This window comes from Battus philenor, unplaced genomic scaffold (genome assembly GCF_028537555.1).
Source record: "Battus philenor isolate CCGP_79_NKW_IND1 unplaced genomic scaffold, ilBatPhil1.0.hap1 SCAF_26, whole genome shotgun sequence".
NCBI lineage: Eukaryota > Metazoa > Arthropoda > Insecta > Lepidoptera > Papilionidae > Battus > Battus philenor.
In genome coordinates this window covers 7,406,145-7,419,888 of record NW_027181689.1, presented here as the reverse complement: position 1 = coordinate 7,419,888, position 13,744 = coordinate 7,406,145, and the positions used below count along the sequence as shown (strand labels likewise).

General features: G+C 32.3%; 1 protein-coding gene across 1 annotated transcript in view; it reads right to left on the bottom strand.

Annotated features, from left to right (window-relative positions):
• Positions 1–6,433: 6,433 nt before the first annotated feature.
• Positions 6,434–13,744, bottom strand: part of LOC137925179 (zinc finger protein castor homolog 1-like) — a 114,766-nt gene continuing 107,455 nt past the window's right edge. The window contains exons 17-27 of the mRNA XM_068768575.1: positions 13,570–13,671; positions 12,910–13,429; positions 12,086–12,435; positions 11,473–11,586; positions 11,008–11,156; positions 10,363–10,488; positions 10,138–10,257; positions 9,314–9,409; positions 8,497–8,585; positions 7,920–8,069; positions 6,434–7,286 (exon numbers count right to left, since the gene is read on the bottom strand). Of these exons, the coding sequence (XP_068624676.1) occupies positions 7,129–7,286; positions 7,920–8,069; positions 8,497–8,585; positions 9,314–9,409; positions 10,138–10,257; positions 10,363–10,488; positions 11,008–11,156; positions 11,473–11,586; positions 12,086–12,435; positions 12,910–13,429; positions 13,570–13,671 (1,974 nt within the window). The 3' untranslated portion in view covers positions 6,434–7,128. The remainder of the gene's footprint in view (positions 7,287–7,919; positions 8,070–8,496; positions 8,586–9,313; positions 9,410–10,137; positions 10,258–10,362; positions 10,489–11,007; positions 11,157–11,472; positions 11,587–12,085; positions 12,436–12,909; positions 13,430–13,569; positions 13,672–13,744) is intronic.

Sequence of the window (13,744 nt, the reverse complement as noted above, 5' to 3'; positions counted from 1 at the left end):
GTCTCGGGAGGTGGGGCCGTGTGTTATTACCAATTGTGCAATCTTGGCCTACCGAAATTATTATTAATTCGAACTTAACGAAATATGGCATGGGCTACGTAAACTTATTAACCTTTCTCTTCACGAAAATAACCTTTTATAATTTATTAGCAATATACCATAGCTTAATAAAGTTACATATCGTAATTTTAAATTAATAGAAAATATTAACGCAAATATACTCCTATAAAAATATATACATATGTATTTAAAGTTATGTTTTTTACGTAATCTTAATTTATGGTACATTATAAATCAAGACTAGTAACTTTTATTTCATTTTAAATTAATTATTTTTTATTCTAAGAAAATGATTAGATTAAAGCTTTAATAATAATAAAAGGAATGATAAAAGGAATGGATTAAAAATTTCATCGTAATAAATAAAATGTATTTATTATAGTAGTAAATAAAAAATTAAAGAATACTGTTTTTTATTTATTTTAATGTTTTTACGCAATTAAAAAAGTTTTATTTTCAGATGAATTTTTTTCTTTGTAATTTTACACAGTAGATTCACATTATATTTAAATATTTTAAAAGTAATAGTTACTGCTCTAAAAATGTATTAAATACAAACTTTATTTTGAGTGTTACTGATTATAACTTATTTACTTTATATTTAATTTACTGCCTGATGTCTTTCTTACTGTGCAGTAAGAAAATAGTTAAATTAGAGATATATATTTTAAGCTCTTGAACAAAAGAACGAATTGAGCTTTTGAAAAATCCTTATACAAAAATCATCGAATCCCACAATCCTATAATATCCTCTCTATACTCATGCCTGCGATTAGTACCGATGTACGTATTGCCGGCTTAAACCAGGGGAAAGAGGAGTGCGGTGTTCGCCATTGACCGGAATGCTACGTTAGCTCTGAACGTGTGTTTGCTGCTGTGGTTGTGTGTGTATAATGTACATGCATGCATCCATTTACATCTATGGAATCTACGTAATTTCATTACATGATATTGACTTGAATGGATAGGCGAAAATGTCTTTTATATTTCATTTTATTCACTGTTTTTGCACGTTGAGTTATGGCGAACTTAATGCCTTGTACTGACTTTCTCTACCACTCAACTTTAGGTGTTGCAGAAATAACAAGTCGGCATTATACAAACATACTTATATGTTACTTTTAGCTTTACGCGAAAGTAACATATAATTAGCATTAAGAGAGAATACGATTCTTCCGCCAATAGTTATTAAACCATCTTTTGAATTTTATTACCGGTGGCTGACTCTAATTCCATCAGGGTGGAGTCCATTCCAAAGCTAAATGCTTTTGACTGGAGAAAAAAATGAACGAAGGCAGATTTGTGAGAAAGACAAAGTAGTAAAAGATGATTTGATGGTCATGGATAGCAGACGGAATCGTACTATTATTCCGGCATTATTATATACGAAATTAAAAGTCAAAGAGTCATATTTGCTAACGCAAACGTGCTTCTGTATAAATATATTAAAGGAAATTATTTTAGTCGCAAAAACCTTCATAAAACTTATATCACGTAGATTCATTTTGTAATATATTTTAATATTTAATTTGAACCCCTTTTCCTTGAATTAGTTTAATGAGTTTTAAGTTTCTAAATTATTTTTCTATCGTGCTCTAAACGTTTTGTAAGGGATCAGCAAAAGCTGTCAAAAATCCATACACGATTTGCATTGTCGTTTTTCGATGCCTGTTATGGTCTGTTGTAGTTATTAAAATATTTTAAAGTAGTAGTTTAACCTGTTTTATCACTTAAAGGTTGCTAAAATCCTGATTCAACAGCTATATGAAAAAACGTTGACAAATTTTTAACAGTTATTTAAAAAAATAACATTTTTAGTCTTGGCTGTTGGCTAATCCGACTTCTTGAGAAATCTCAGCAGACACTTGATATCGCCAGCGATCTCGGGCAGGCCCGCCGGTGAACAAAGGCCTTCCCAAAGAACTGTCCATAACACCTAAATTGAACAGATGTTTAATAAAAATGCTACGATTACTTTGGTCCCTACCATGTAATGCAGCAGGGATCGCAACAATCGAAGCAGGGTTCGGTAGAGCTTGTAGCTATTTTTAGACTTAACTAGGTACATATTCACTAAAAGCGATACGTTTACCTATTTGCGCTTAATGCGCGTTTAGCAACAAACTGCTCTTACAACTGATCAGCCAGTGATGGTCTGCTTAGTTATGATTGGAAATCAGTGTTTTGCCCACTAGGTGATCTTGGTCACCGAATTATGATTTATTTCATACTATTAAGACACACATCAATACTTGCAATCGCTTTTAATTATTAATCTTTATTTTGTTACATTCTAGTGTAAGCCAGCCTTAGCCTAGTTTTCTTGTCTTCAGTTTACATATTTTTGAATTTGTAATTCCGTGAAAGTGTGTGTTATAATGTTGTGAAATAAATGTTAATATGTATTGATAGATAAATATCTATTGACTGAACTGTATGATTATCAGTTAATATAAAAGTTCAGACAATTGTTTTGTGTGCCTTTTCACCCAGCAGATGAAATATTATCGAGTAGACAGTGTAATACCTTACAATGAACATCTGTATGTTATGTTACGTTTACATCGCTCTGAAGCAACCTTGTTTTTTTAATTCTCTTCTATCTGTTATTTTCTGTTTCAAGATTTTTAAGCTCCAGTAGGCATCGACGATCAGCATCATTGCTTATACCTATATAATATTCAATTAGTTGTTTAGTCGACTTCGCTGGAATGCCCGGATCTTTTCCCTTCTCTATATTATTTTGTATAGCTCGCTTACTGCGTCTTACATTAAATCTAGGTTTCTTTTCTTGCGTGACTTACATGAAAAGTTACTTAAATCATCGAAGAACTTAAAATTGACTATGCCTGCTCGTTCTACTATATTTATGGCGAATTTTTTTACTGTTGTCGCTGTTAGATTATGGAAAGAGTTACCAGAACCAACAAGATACGCTAAATCCATGTCAGCACTTAAAAAAATGGTAACAAAGCACTTCCATGATCTATAAGACAGAATATTGTACAGCATTTGTACTTGTTATTATTATATATTCATATTTATTCGTATTACCTTTTCCTCTTAAATTTTTATATATAGATATGTATATACCAGTATTTTTATGTATGTACACGCTAAACTGCCCTCTCCTTCGTGTCTCTCATATCCGTCCAAAGGTTGACTGGTAGAGAACGCCTCAAGCAATTATACCACCTTTTGCACCGTTATATGAATTGTTTTTATGTTGTGTAAATAAATAAATATATGAATAGATTATTATCACACCTTCTGAGACGAATGTTTGACAACTTCAATTTGATAGAAGCAAAAATTAGAGGGTCCTAAACTCGCCTTGTTCTGTGAAAAACCCGTAACAAGGTCGATTTTTTACTTTCACAATATTATAAATTCAATAGTAGAGCAATTGATTCACATAAACATCTTTTATAAAGTCATGAGACTTGTAGTTAGTTTTTGTTAAATAATAAACTTCTTAACAATTACATGATAATTCACATGTGTATGAGTGATTTGCAAATACCGTAAACAGTTGCCTTCAAAAAAATAAAGTTCTTTTTAATTTCTTGAAGCCTTGAGAAATGTTCAACGATTTAATTTCTATTTCTTTTGTTGCCTTATATACATTGCTATTATTCTTATGTATATAGATCAGATTACCAATGATATTATCTATGAACTGTCATATTTCTTTTCTTCACGAAACCTCTTGAAAAGTGAGAGAAGGTCTCATTTTATATATTGCACGAACAGCTTTTTCAAAGTCTATTATATAAAAATACAGTTTTTACAATAGTAGAAACGATGCATTAATTTATATAGGTAACTATTGTTCCTTCAAAAAGCATACGGGACTTCAGGAGCAGTGATATTCTTATAAAAAATTGTTTTTTCTAACCCACAACATGATTTTATTTATATTATTGTCAAAATTAAATTTTATTATGGCCCACGATATATCATAAAATACTTAGAATGCAATCATTTATTCACACCTGATATACTTGAAATAAATTTGACTGTGTTGATATTCTTTATTTCGTATTTACGAGGGAAACTGTTATCGAAAAAAAAGGTAAAATTTTTATATAATATATCTATTTTCAAAAAATCCCTTCAATAGATGCTCTAAATGAATTTTTACGTGTCAGAATTAGTCTTTAAGTCTCCAACATGTACTCCTCTACGGCCTACTTGAATGTATATTACGGCAAATAAAGTTATATTCCACTAGGCTGGTTTTTCATTTTATAGGACAAGAAGAAATCAACCGGTACCGAATCAAAACTAAGTAGTATGGCGGATTAAATTAAAGGCGAATGGTTTCTTACTACAGACTGTTAGTTCTACTTTGCTATTCACCTGCACACCAAATCATGACCGGTTTCAATGTCATCATCATTAGAGATATAACTAGGATAGTGAGACTCACGTCTATTAGAACGGAATGCAAATGAAATGCATACTATGGATCTAAAAAGATAACAGATTTTGTGAGTATATATATTCGAGTATATCTTATCTATGACAATTTTATAAAAAAAATCCATATAGGATTATTTATTGAAATCGTCATATGTTATAGTAAGAATATATTCTCACATAATCCCTTGACAAATGAAGATCGAATTATATTTTTTTCTATTCTTCATATATTTAATAACTCTTATATGGGCAAATGTGGTTTATATAATACACTACTGTGTTTTGATAATCGTGTAATAATATTAAGAAAGCTATTAAATAAAAATTTGTAAAAAAACCTTTTTGTATAATATTTTTAAGAGTTAATAGCGGTTGTGAATGAATTACTCTGCTATTGTATTAAGGATATGTTAAAGTAATCACAAAAAAAAACCGGTCCAGGTTTTTGTACGCTTTTCTCAGAGCAGGGCGTTTGGAACTTTCGTAGATTGTAGCTGTCATTATAGCTTAATCTGATTTTAGGTTCTTACAAATTGAGCTCTTCTAGCATTCTTCAACGTTGTCACTGTAAATGATCCTATGTCATACAAAAATAAGAAAATAAGGAAAAGTGAATGAAACCACAGAAAGTTTTAGATATTCACATTTAATTTCTAGAACTCATGAGGTAAACAACGCTAGACTATTTTAAACCAATCATTTTAATCTCATAAAGAAATAAAAATATAAGAAACAGCTAAAATTATAATTCGTATATGCTCTGATACATATTACAGTGAGTGAATAAAATTGAACAATTTTGTACGACACACTCCTGTATTTCATTTAAACCGTTTCACAGTCAACACTCCATAGGATATAATGCTCTGCGCACGAAATACCGTCTTAAAGAGTGAGTTTTAATTAAATTTTAAATTACTAAAAATTTACGCTACACTAAAATACATAAATACTTGATTAATAATTAAAAAAAAATTGCGAAAGAGGAAAACGTAAAGAGAGCGTGGAATAAAACATAAAACGTAAAATTACATAACAAAACAAAGAACCGTAACAACCAATAATTACACAAAAGTCATAACTTTTTAAAAATGCTCATCTGTGTCTATGGAAATGCTAGCTTAACTGTCTTCGCGTGACATTCATATACGCATACTAAAACTGTAAAATTTAGAAGAAAGTTATCAATTTAAAAATAAAAAAAAAAGACGAACGCTATGACGGTGCTTAAGTGAATACGTAAAATTAACCTCAGAATCATGACTAAACACTTTATGGCACGGACTATTTTAAATATTCGAGAAGTTTAGCAAAAAAAATCAATAAAAAAAGGACAGCGTGCGACGCAATACAAAATCACTTAATAATTAATTTTACAATTACAAGAGTAAAGGTTACATTAAAAATCGACATGTGAAAGAAATGAAGTGTCATATAATAGGAACAATAGGGAGGGCTTATTCTACAAAAATACTGATATAAGCTAGGAATAGGACACAAAACGGTTTGGTCACGAAATAAGTCATTGACTTGGCTGCTAAAACTAACATTGGGAATGGACAGTGTCGGTTGCCGGGAATCAAATAACGGGAATGCAAAGGTCATGTCTAACTGTGTTGATCTGCCTGGTAAACATTCGATTTGTTTAGTAATCTATTTTAATTATTTAATGTCACCGTAAATGATAAACTCATAGCTAATCAAAACCAACCACTCTATCGATATTCAATGAAGAATTTAGAGAGATTTTAACATTACTTCTAAAAATATGTATGAAGTTATATGGCATTTTATGGCTACCTCATGAATCACAAATATTAGCACTCATTTTTCTGTACACTAGTTATCGAATCCAATTGTTTTTATACATCACTCTTTAGTACCAAACTCTGCAACAATTATTAACATGATTTTTAATTTTCGATATATAATCTATTCTTATGTACAATGTTTATAAAATTGACATTTTTTTTTGTTAAATATTTTTTAATATATTTAATTTTTTTAATCTATGTTACTCGAAATAGTTTCCGATAACCGCTATAACAATTCTTCTACTGTTTTAAAATGACTTTTAAAATTGCGAATCGGAAACTAAGGCGAGCGAGTATTGTCTCAAAGGTTCGTGCAGGCACAAAATGGCGTTTTAAACACAATTATTGCCTTCATTTTACGAAAATCTAAATTAATAATACTATTCGTAAAAATGTCTTTTCTCATGGGGAAGTAATAAATATAAATACTTTTTTTTATTTAACTATCACCTAAAAATTGGTCGGGATTTAGGAAAAATACACACATTGACATGCACTATCCGTAAACCTAGATACATTACAATTTCATATGCAAAATGCAATTTTCGCAATTTGAACACACCGTTATTGTTAATTCGTATTTGTATAATGTATTTGGCACGACCTGCCAACTGTGGCTCCTAAATATCAGTTATACTTGCGTCTAAGGCACAGAGATGGACACTTTATATTCTTGCGTACTATATAAGCGTTTTCTCAAAACAATCTAAATATTTTTATTTCCTCGTATTATTTGTTTAATTCTTTAAGACATATTGAGTCATTTTCAATGCACACTTTGTATTAACACCATAACATGTAGAATCTGGTAGTTTTTGAGTTTGTCGCGTCAGTTCGTGGCGCTGGTGGATGGTCCCAGATTAGCTTCTTGATGTTTGTACTTGTGAGAAGTCATCTGCGACAGACCTAGCACTGCAAATCCGCATTGTAAGCAGTGGTAATGTGTCTGTTTCTTGCTATGCATGCACTGGGGTTCATAGCCGCAACCTGAAAACAATTTTTTTTTTATTAAACACTGTTTAGTTGAAGTTTTTACGTTATTGAAACATAAACATTTTTTTTAATATGCAAAAAAGTTCAAAACAGTTTTTTTAATACAGAAAAAATAATCTTTATTTATTTATACTTTATTTATAAATGCTTATATATATCTTGAAAAAATAATACCAGACAAACTTTGGATGTAGATGAGAAGGAAAGGTAAGGGGTGTACCTAGTTATATAGAAATTTAAGTCGTCATCATCGGCATTTCAGACGTAGCATGACCACTCTTGGACATAGGCCACCCCCGTAAATTTCCAATAGGGCTCGTTAGGAACGGCACACATCTAACGACTTCCGAAAGCCTTAACAATGCCGTGTAAGCTTGTCAGTGGACGTCATATACTACACTTGTTGGTCTGTGGTTTCCACTCAAGAGTTTTAAGGTCCCAGTGGTCAGCCGTTTTACGCGCCATATGGCCTGCCTTGATTCGATCTCGCTGAGAAATCTGGATCATAGTCCAAACGGGAAAACATGATTCAAGGCGTCTGTCTCATTCATAACGAAAAAGCATTACAGGGGCATTTATTTCAGCCATGTAAATATTACAAAGCTATAAATAGTACTGAAATGTTACCTTTGCTGGGCGGAAACTTTTCGAAGCCGGCCGCCTGTATGGAATCAAGCTTTTGATGTTGTCTACGATGAGCAACCACTTTGTTGGTGTCGGTGCAGACGAAGTCACACTTAAGGCAGTGGAAGTGAGACGCTTTGTTCTGTCCTGTTCCTAAAAACAACCAGATTATATAGAACATTAAATAGAGACTAGGATAAATATTTATAACAAATAAAGTACAAAATGATGACCGACATTAAGTTGAGTTTTTCCTATCCATTCACGAACGAACGACATTACTCACGTTCATGTTTTAATTATTGTAGATATTTGAAAATGAGTTATATGTTACATGTTAATTGGCTCCGTAAATCTAATTAGTTACTACAATTAAATCTATTTATAAATCTAAGGTTAGTGATGAAATTATATATTATAAATCGATATTGATATTAAAAAAATCTGGTTTTAATAATTTACGACAATTAAAATAATATTTTACTGTTAATTCTTTTGATATAAATATATAATTAAACTTCTTACAATTTCAGCGTTAATATCAATTCTTTTTAATTCAATGTGTCTTTATGAAACCTACCAAACGTAGAAGCATGGGGACATTCGGGTCTCTGGCAGTAAACATTAGCTCTGTATTGTTGGAAGTCTCCACCCATAAGCGTGTCCAGTCTGAAAATAATATATTAATTAGTATTTTGATATTTTTAACTAAGCCTATTAAATTGAAGTTATTGTAAAATTAAATTCACATTTCATATGCAATTTCATTAAATATTTATACCATTAAAGGTGAGGTTAACTCTTATTTTGTGTATATAGTGTTGACAAAATTAAGATGAAACAACATAGAATCATATTAAATTTGATTATATAAAAATTTTATATGAATGTCAACAACCTCAGGAATTGAAATTTCGCGCCATCTATCGAATAATATAACAGTATTCCTAAAGACATTAGTTGATCTCCAAAGCTTTTTAAGTCCTGACTAGTACCAATACAAATTCATAGATGGCAATATTATACTAATCACAAAAAACGAAGACAAATAACTACAAATTGTGTAATCAATATTAAATTTCTTTAGTACGTGAAAAATTTTCAAGAATAAATGTCAATATGGTGAGTCTAATATCTGCAAGATACAACTTAAAAGAATAAGACTTGACTGAATATTTTGACATTGTATTATTTTAGCTAGCAGATGTCACACGTATCGGTATCTAAATTTTGCAGAACGACGTTTTAATACTTTTCAAACATGACAGATGGCATTGATTTGACAATTACAAAATTTCAATTTAATCTTGAAAAATTTAATGACAAGAATTTTAAACATGGATACATGTTACGTGATAGAGCGAATCCTGTAGTTTTATGTTATATAGCAAACGTACCTCTCGTGCCTGGCAGTGTGTTGGACGAAACGTGTCTTGTCGCAAAACGAGTAACCACAATCTTTGCGAGTGCAATGGAAATGCGTTTGATGTTCTCTGCCGAAAAAAAAAAAACAATGTTAATAAATCCAATTAATTGTATACTATAAAATAATTTAGAATCTGATACTTTAGAACAAAATGGCAGCCTTTAAATATAGCAGTATGTAAAGAAATAAAACTACAAACTAAAAATTAAAATACTGTAATAAAAAAATGACAAGTGGTTATCCAGCGGCAGAGGGCTGACTTGCGATGGAAGGTCGCAAGTTCGACTATTGGAATGCAATCTTATATAATTCGTACTTTGTGCATTAGTTATAAAGGATTGCCACTGTTCAGCGACCTTTGTGTATTCGCCTACCAAGTGTAACAATTATCATATGTGCCTCCATGGATATCTTTAGGAGAGGCCTATGCCAATACAAATTATTTCTAACTTGTTATCATGCATTAACCAGTTTCTAGTGTAATGATTGTCTTAATCTAAACCTACGTTGTTGCCATTTACAGATTCCGCGTTGAGGCAGAGCGTATCGTATAGGTATATAGTATATCGTACCTTAGCTTAACCAGTCCTTCGGAAAGCTACAATTTTTGCACGGAATGTTACAATTTTTATTTAACAAAATTCTGACGCCGACACTTTAGGTTGTTTAGGGGAATCTCCATGCACGGGGGGAACCATGCATCTCTTATTGAGAAGAAAGCTCGCGTTGTGCTGCTACTCGAAACATACTTAGCATGCACCAATACTGTATTAGAAACAAATAAAATAAGCTTACCTATATCCGCAATGTTGGTACGCGCAATCTTCATTAAACCTGAACCTTAGGTATCCTTCGGGGATGGGTTCGTCTTTCATGACTCTCATATGAGGTCCCCGTGTTGCGTGTGTGCGCCTGCTAACAAAGTTTAACGAAATTAAGATTACATTACATTTAAATGTACGAGTGTTTTATATTAGAACAGATTAATAACAGGTGGCAAAGTTAAGGTTATACACTCACGATTTAGCAATCATTTCCGCTTCCTTGTCCAATCCAGGAGGCAGTCCATGACCTTGCAAAAGGCTCTGCTCTAATAAAAGTTCAGGTGGATACAGCATAGTTGGATAAAGAGGGAACGGCGAACCTCTGTAAAAAATTTAATATTATTTAATTAAAATTTAATAAATTTAATAGTTATAGCATTTTAAATAATAAATGCTTTCGTGGTCTGTAAATTTATATCTAATAATAAATAGGGAAACTCATTCTCTGTCGTTTTTGACATAATATATTCCACGTAAATTTATTTATAATTTTTCTCTTAGTAGGACTATTAAAAGTACTCTTCACGTATAGTCAAATAAACCTAATTAAATGTCAAGTTTTTTCATACACAAAATCTTTTTTGTGCAACATGATAGTCTACAGATTATGAATATCGTTATTATCGTTAAATGTTCAATTATCATTAGAAGCGGCCTGCATCCAGCTATATTTATTGACCTCTACAAAGACAACTTTCCATGTGGGTGGAAACTTAAGGCCTCAGTGGTCATTTGTTCTGAGCAGAGGGTGCTGAGAAGTATTTAATAATATGATGAAAAAGTGCAAAATTTATTCAGAAAAATCACTTATAATTTTGCATAATAATCTTTGTGGACTAACCCTTGCGAAAACAAAGCGACTTGTGCCAACCCTGGCAATCCGGCCAGAGATGCAGTGTATTGTTGCTGCATTTTCAACTGATCCTGCAGGCTTCCCTTGCGTCCACCGGCCAGATACTGCTGCAGGAGTAAACTTTGTACTGCCTGGACCTGCGAATCATAAACATGTTTTCATAAAAAAGTAACAAACAATTTATATTCTTACATAAAGTACACTAATATTCTTCTGCCACGCTTTTGCTTGCAGTTCCTATTATATGCTTTCTATTTCTTTATAAGAGGTTATTCAATTTGGTTTAAAATAGTGTGCGAATTTTAATAAATTGTAACAACTTTAAACAGATTTAATGTAATAACATACAAAATATAAATAAATAAAAACTGTTTAAGAACTTCGAAATAATGATCTTTGACAATGCTTGCTTAATTTAATAAAAATAAAATTTAATTTATATAATTTCCTTACTTGTTCCGCTGGGTTAGGTGGTCTTTGACTCGGAGATGGTACTTGACCAACCGATGACGAAGAAGCGGTGGATGGTAGTATAGAAATTTCCGGATATTCTCTTTCCAATGTTTCCTAAAAAATATTTTGGTGATGAAATTATTTTTTAAAAATATTTATTAGTGTTAAAGTGTCCACTAAAATCTATTATTAGTGTCCCTAGTATCTTGTCTTAGTTTCAAATTTTTATTTGGGTATTACCCGTAGGTAGAGGCATGGGGAAGGAGATCTTCCATAATTTTCTACAGCAAACCTGAATAATTTTATGCCTAGAGCGATACAGTCTTACCGTATTTATGATATAACATCATCGTCCCACAATTGGAACTTTGATTTTTAGATCTTTCGATATTTACTTGTTTCAATCAATGTATTTCAAAGTTTAAGCTTTTATAGTTCATCTATTACTTTTTAGCTAACTATTCAGTTCTAACGGAAACACGATTCTTCTCTCTTTTTCCAGGCGATTCTCGATGACACGATTTATTTTAATATTCAAAACTAATCTTATAAGCTTAGAATAGTATTTTAAGCACAGTTAACTGTTATGACGAAAATAGTATGATAATATTACCTTAGTCGCTTGAAGCCCCACCGGCCCCGGTTCCATAGTATTACTATGTTTCTTGACCATGTGACTAAATAATAACTTCAGATCAACATAAGCTTGTAAGCAATGTGGACAATGATAATGTAGGTTCATTCCTCCGGCGTTCTTGTTCAAGGGACACGACTGGTCGTGACAAGAGGGAGGAATCGTCGGTCCGGAGAGTTTGGGAGGTTCAAAATTTCGCTTTTGGTCGAAGTCCATGCGAAGTTTCATGTCTTTTGAAGGTGAGGCGTCGTAAATGCTTCTAGGCGAGGGTGACGAAGCGTTGCTTCTGAGATGTGACGACGGATAGAAGGTTCCCGTCGCTTTTACTACTGAAATTAATACAATTTGTCAAGTTCCATTTGCGTAAAAAATACAGCGTATATATGTGATCGCCGTTTTAGACGAAACACATCCACTACTGAACATAGGCCTTACGTTTTGATTTCAAATAGGAAAGGAAGCGGCCTGCATCTAGCGTCTTCAGACTGTTATGTGGTTCTCTATTTGTTAGCTAATAGCAGCAGTTTCTGATATATTAAAATTAATAACAGATTAAATTACTCTAAGCAAAGCTATACAATGTTATTGTTTGTCTGCGATGCTTTTAATTATTTTTTCTATGACGTAAATTCGTAAATTCGATATAAAAGTGCTTGCCTAATGGCAAGCGTTACGCCTAAGGTTAAGCTGTGTGCTACTAGTGCAAGATCTAGAAATTTGAGCTGCATATATAAGACATAAGATGGATTCATCACCACCGTGGTCAAAAATATCAAATAGTTTTATAATAAACTAACACTCACCCGAAACGTTATCCTGTTCTCGTTCAAATTCGCTCTTTATTGTGAAATTAGTTGGATTATATTGTTCGTTCTGGTCTTTAAGGGAGCTAACACTATCGGCAGATGCTCTTTCTTTAATAGAGTAGTCTTTGGCCTCGTCAAATATTTTCTCTTGATCAGCCTCGCTTTTTATAACAGGGGTTCCTCTCCCATGTTTATGAGTAGCTATGGCTGAGTATTGAGCTAAAATTGCCGGGCAGTTATTACCCTGCGCACAGTGGAAGTGAAATCTCAGTTGATTTTTAAAGCAACTCTTTCCTCCGCATTGTTCGTATGAAGAGAAATGGTCGAACCCTTCGAGGAGAGGTGAGATCGAATGAGATTCTCTCATGTGGGTTTCCATTATGACGTGCGTTTCTCCCGTAAAGCTACAGTTGAAGCAGTGGAGATGGAGTCGGGTCATTCTTAATTGACAATTAGGGTAATATTGACTACAAGTGTCTGGTGATGTGAACACTTCGAAGTGTTGGAATTTTATACGCTGAAAAAAAAATTACTACTTGTCAATAAAATCACACGAAGTTATTTGGAAGGTGTTTCGAAAAAAATCTAATTCATATTTTTGCGAACATGTCAGCTGAATAACAAAACGAATACGTTCAAATAAATAATGATACTCACAGGAAATTCTTCAACAGTAGTAATAACTGGAGAGTGCACTATTGGTGGCAGTTGATTGCTTTTTGGTAGTTTAAATGACGTAAATATAGCTTGCGGTGTTACCTGTAAAACCTATTGTTATTATTTAATATTTTGAGATGCCCTATCCTTCGCTAATGTTTACACGACTGACTTC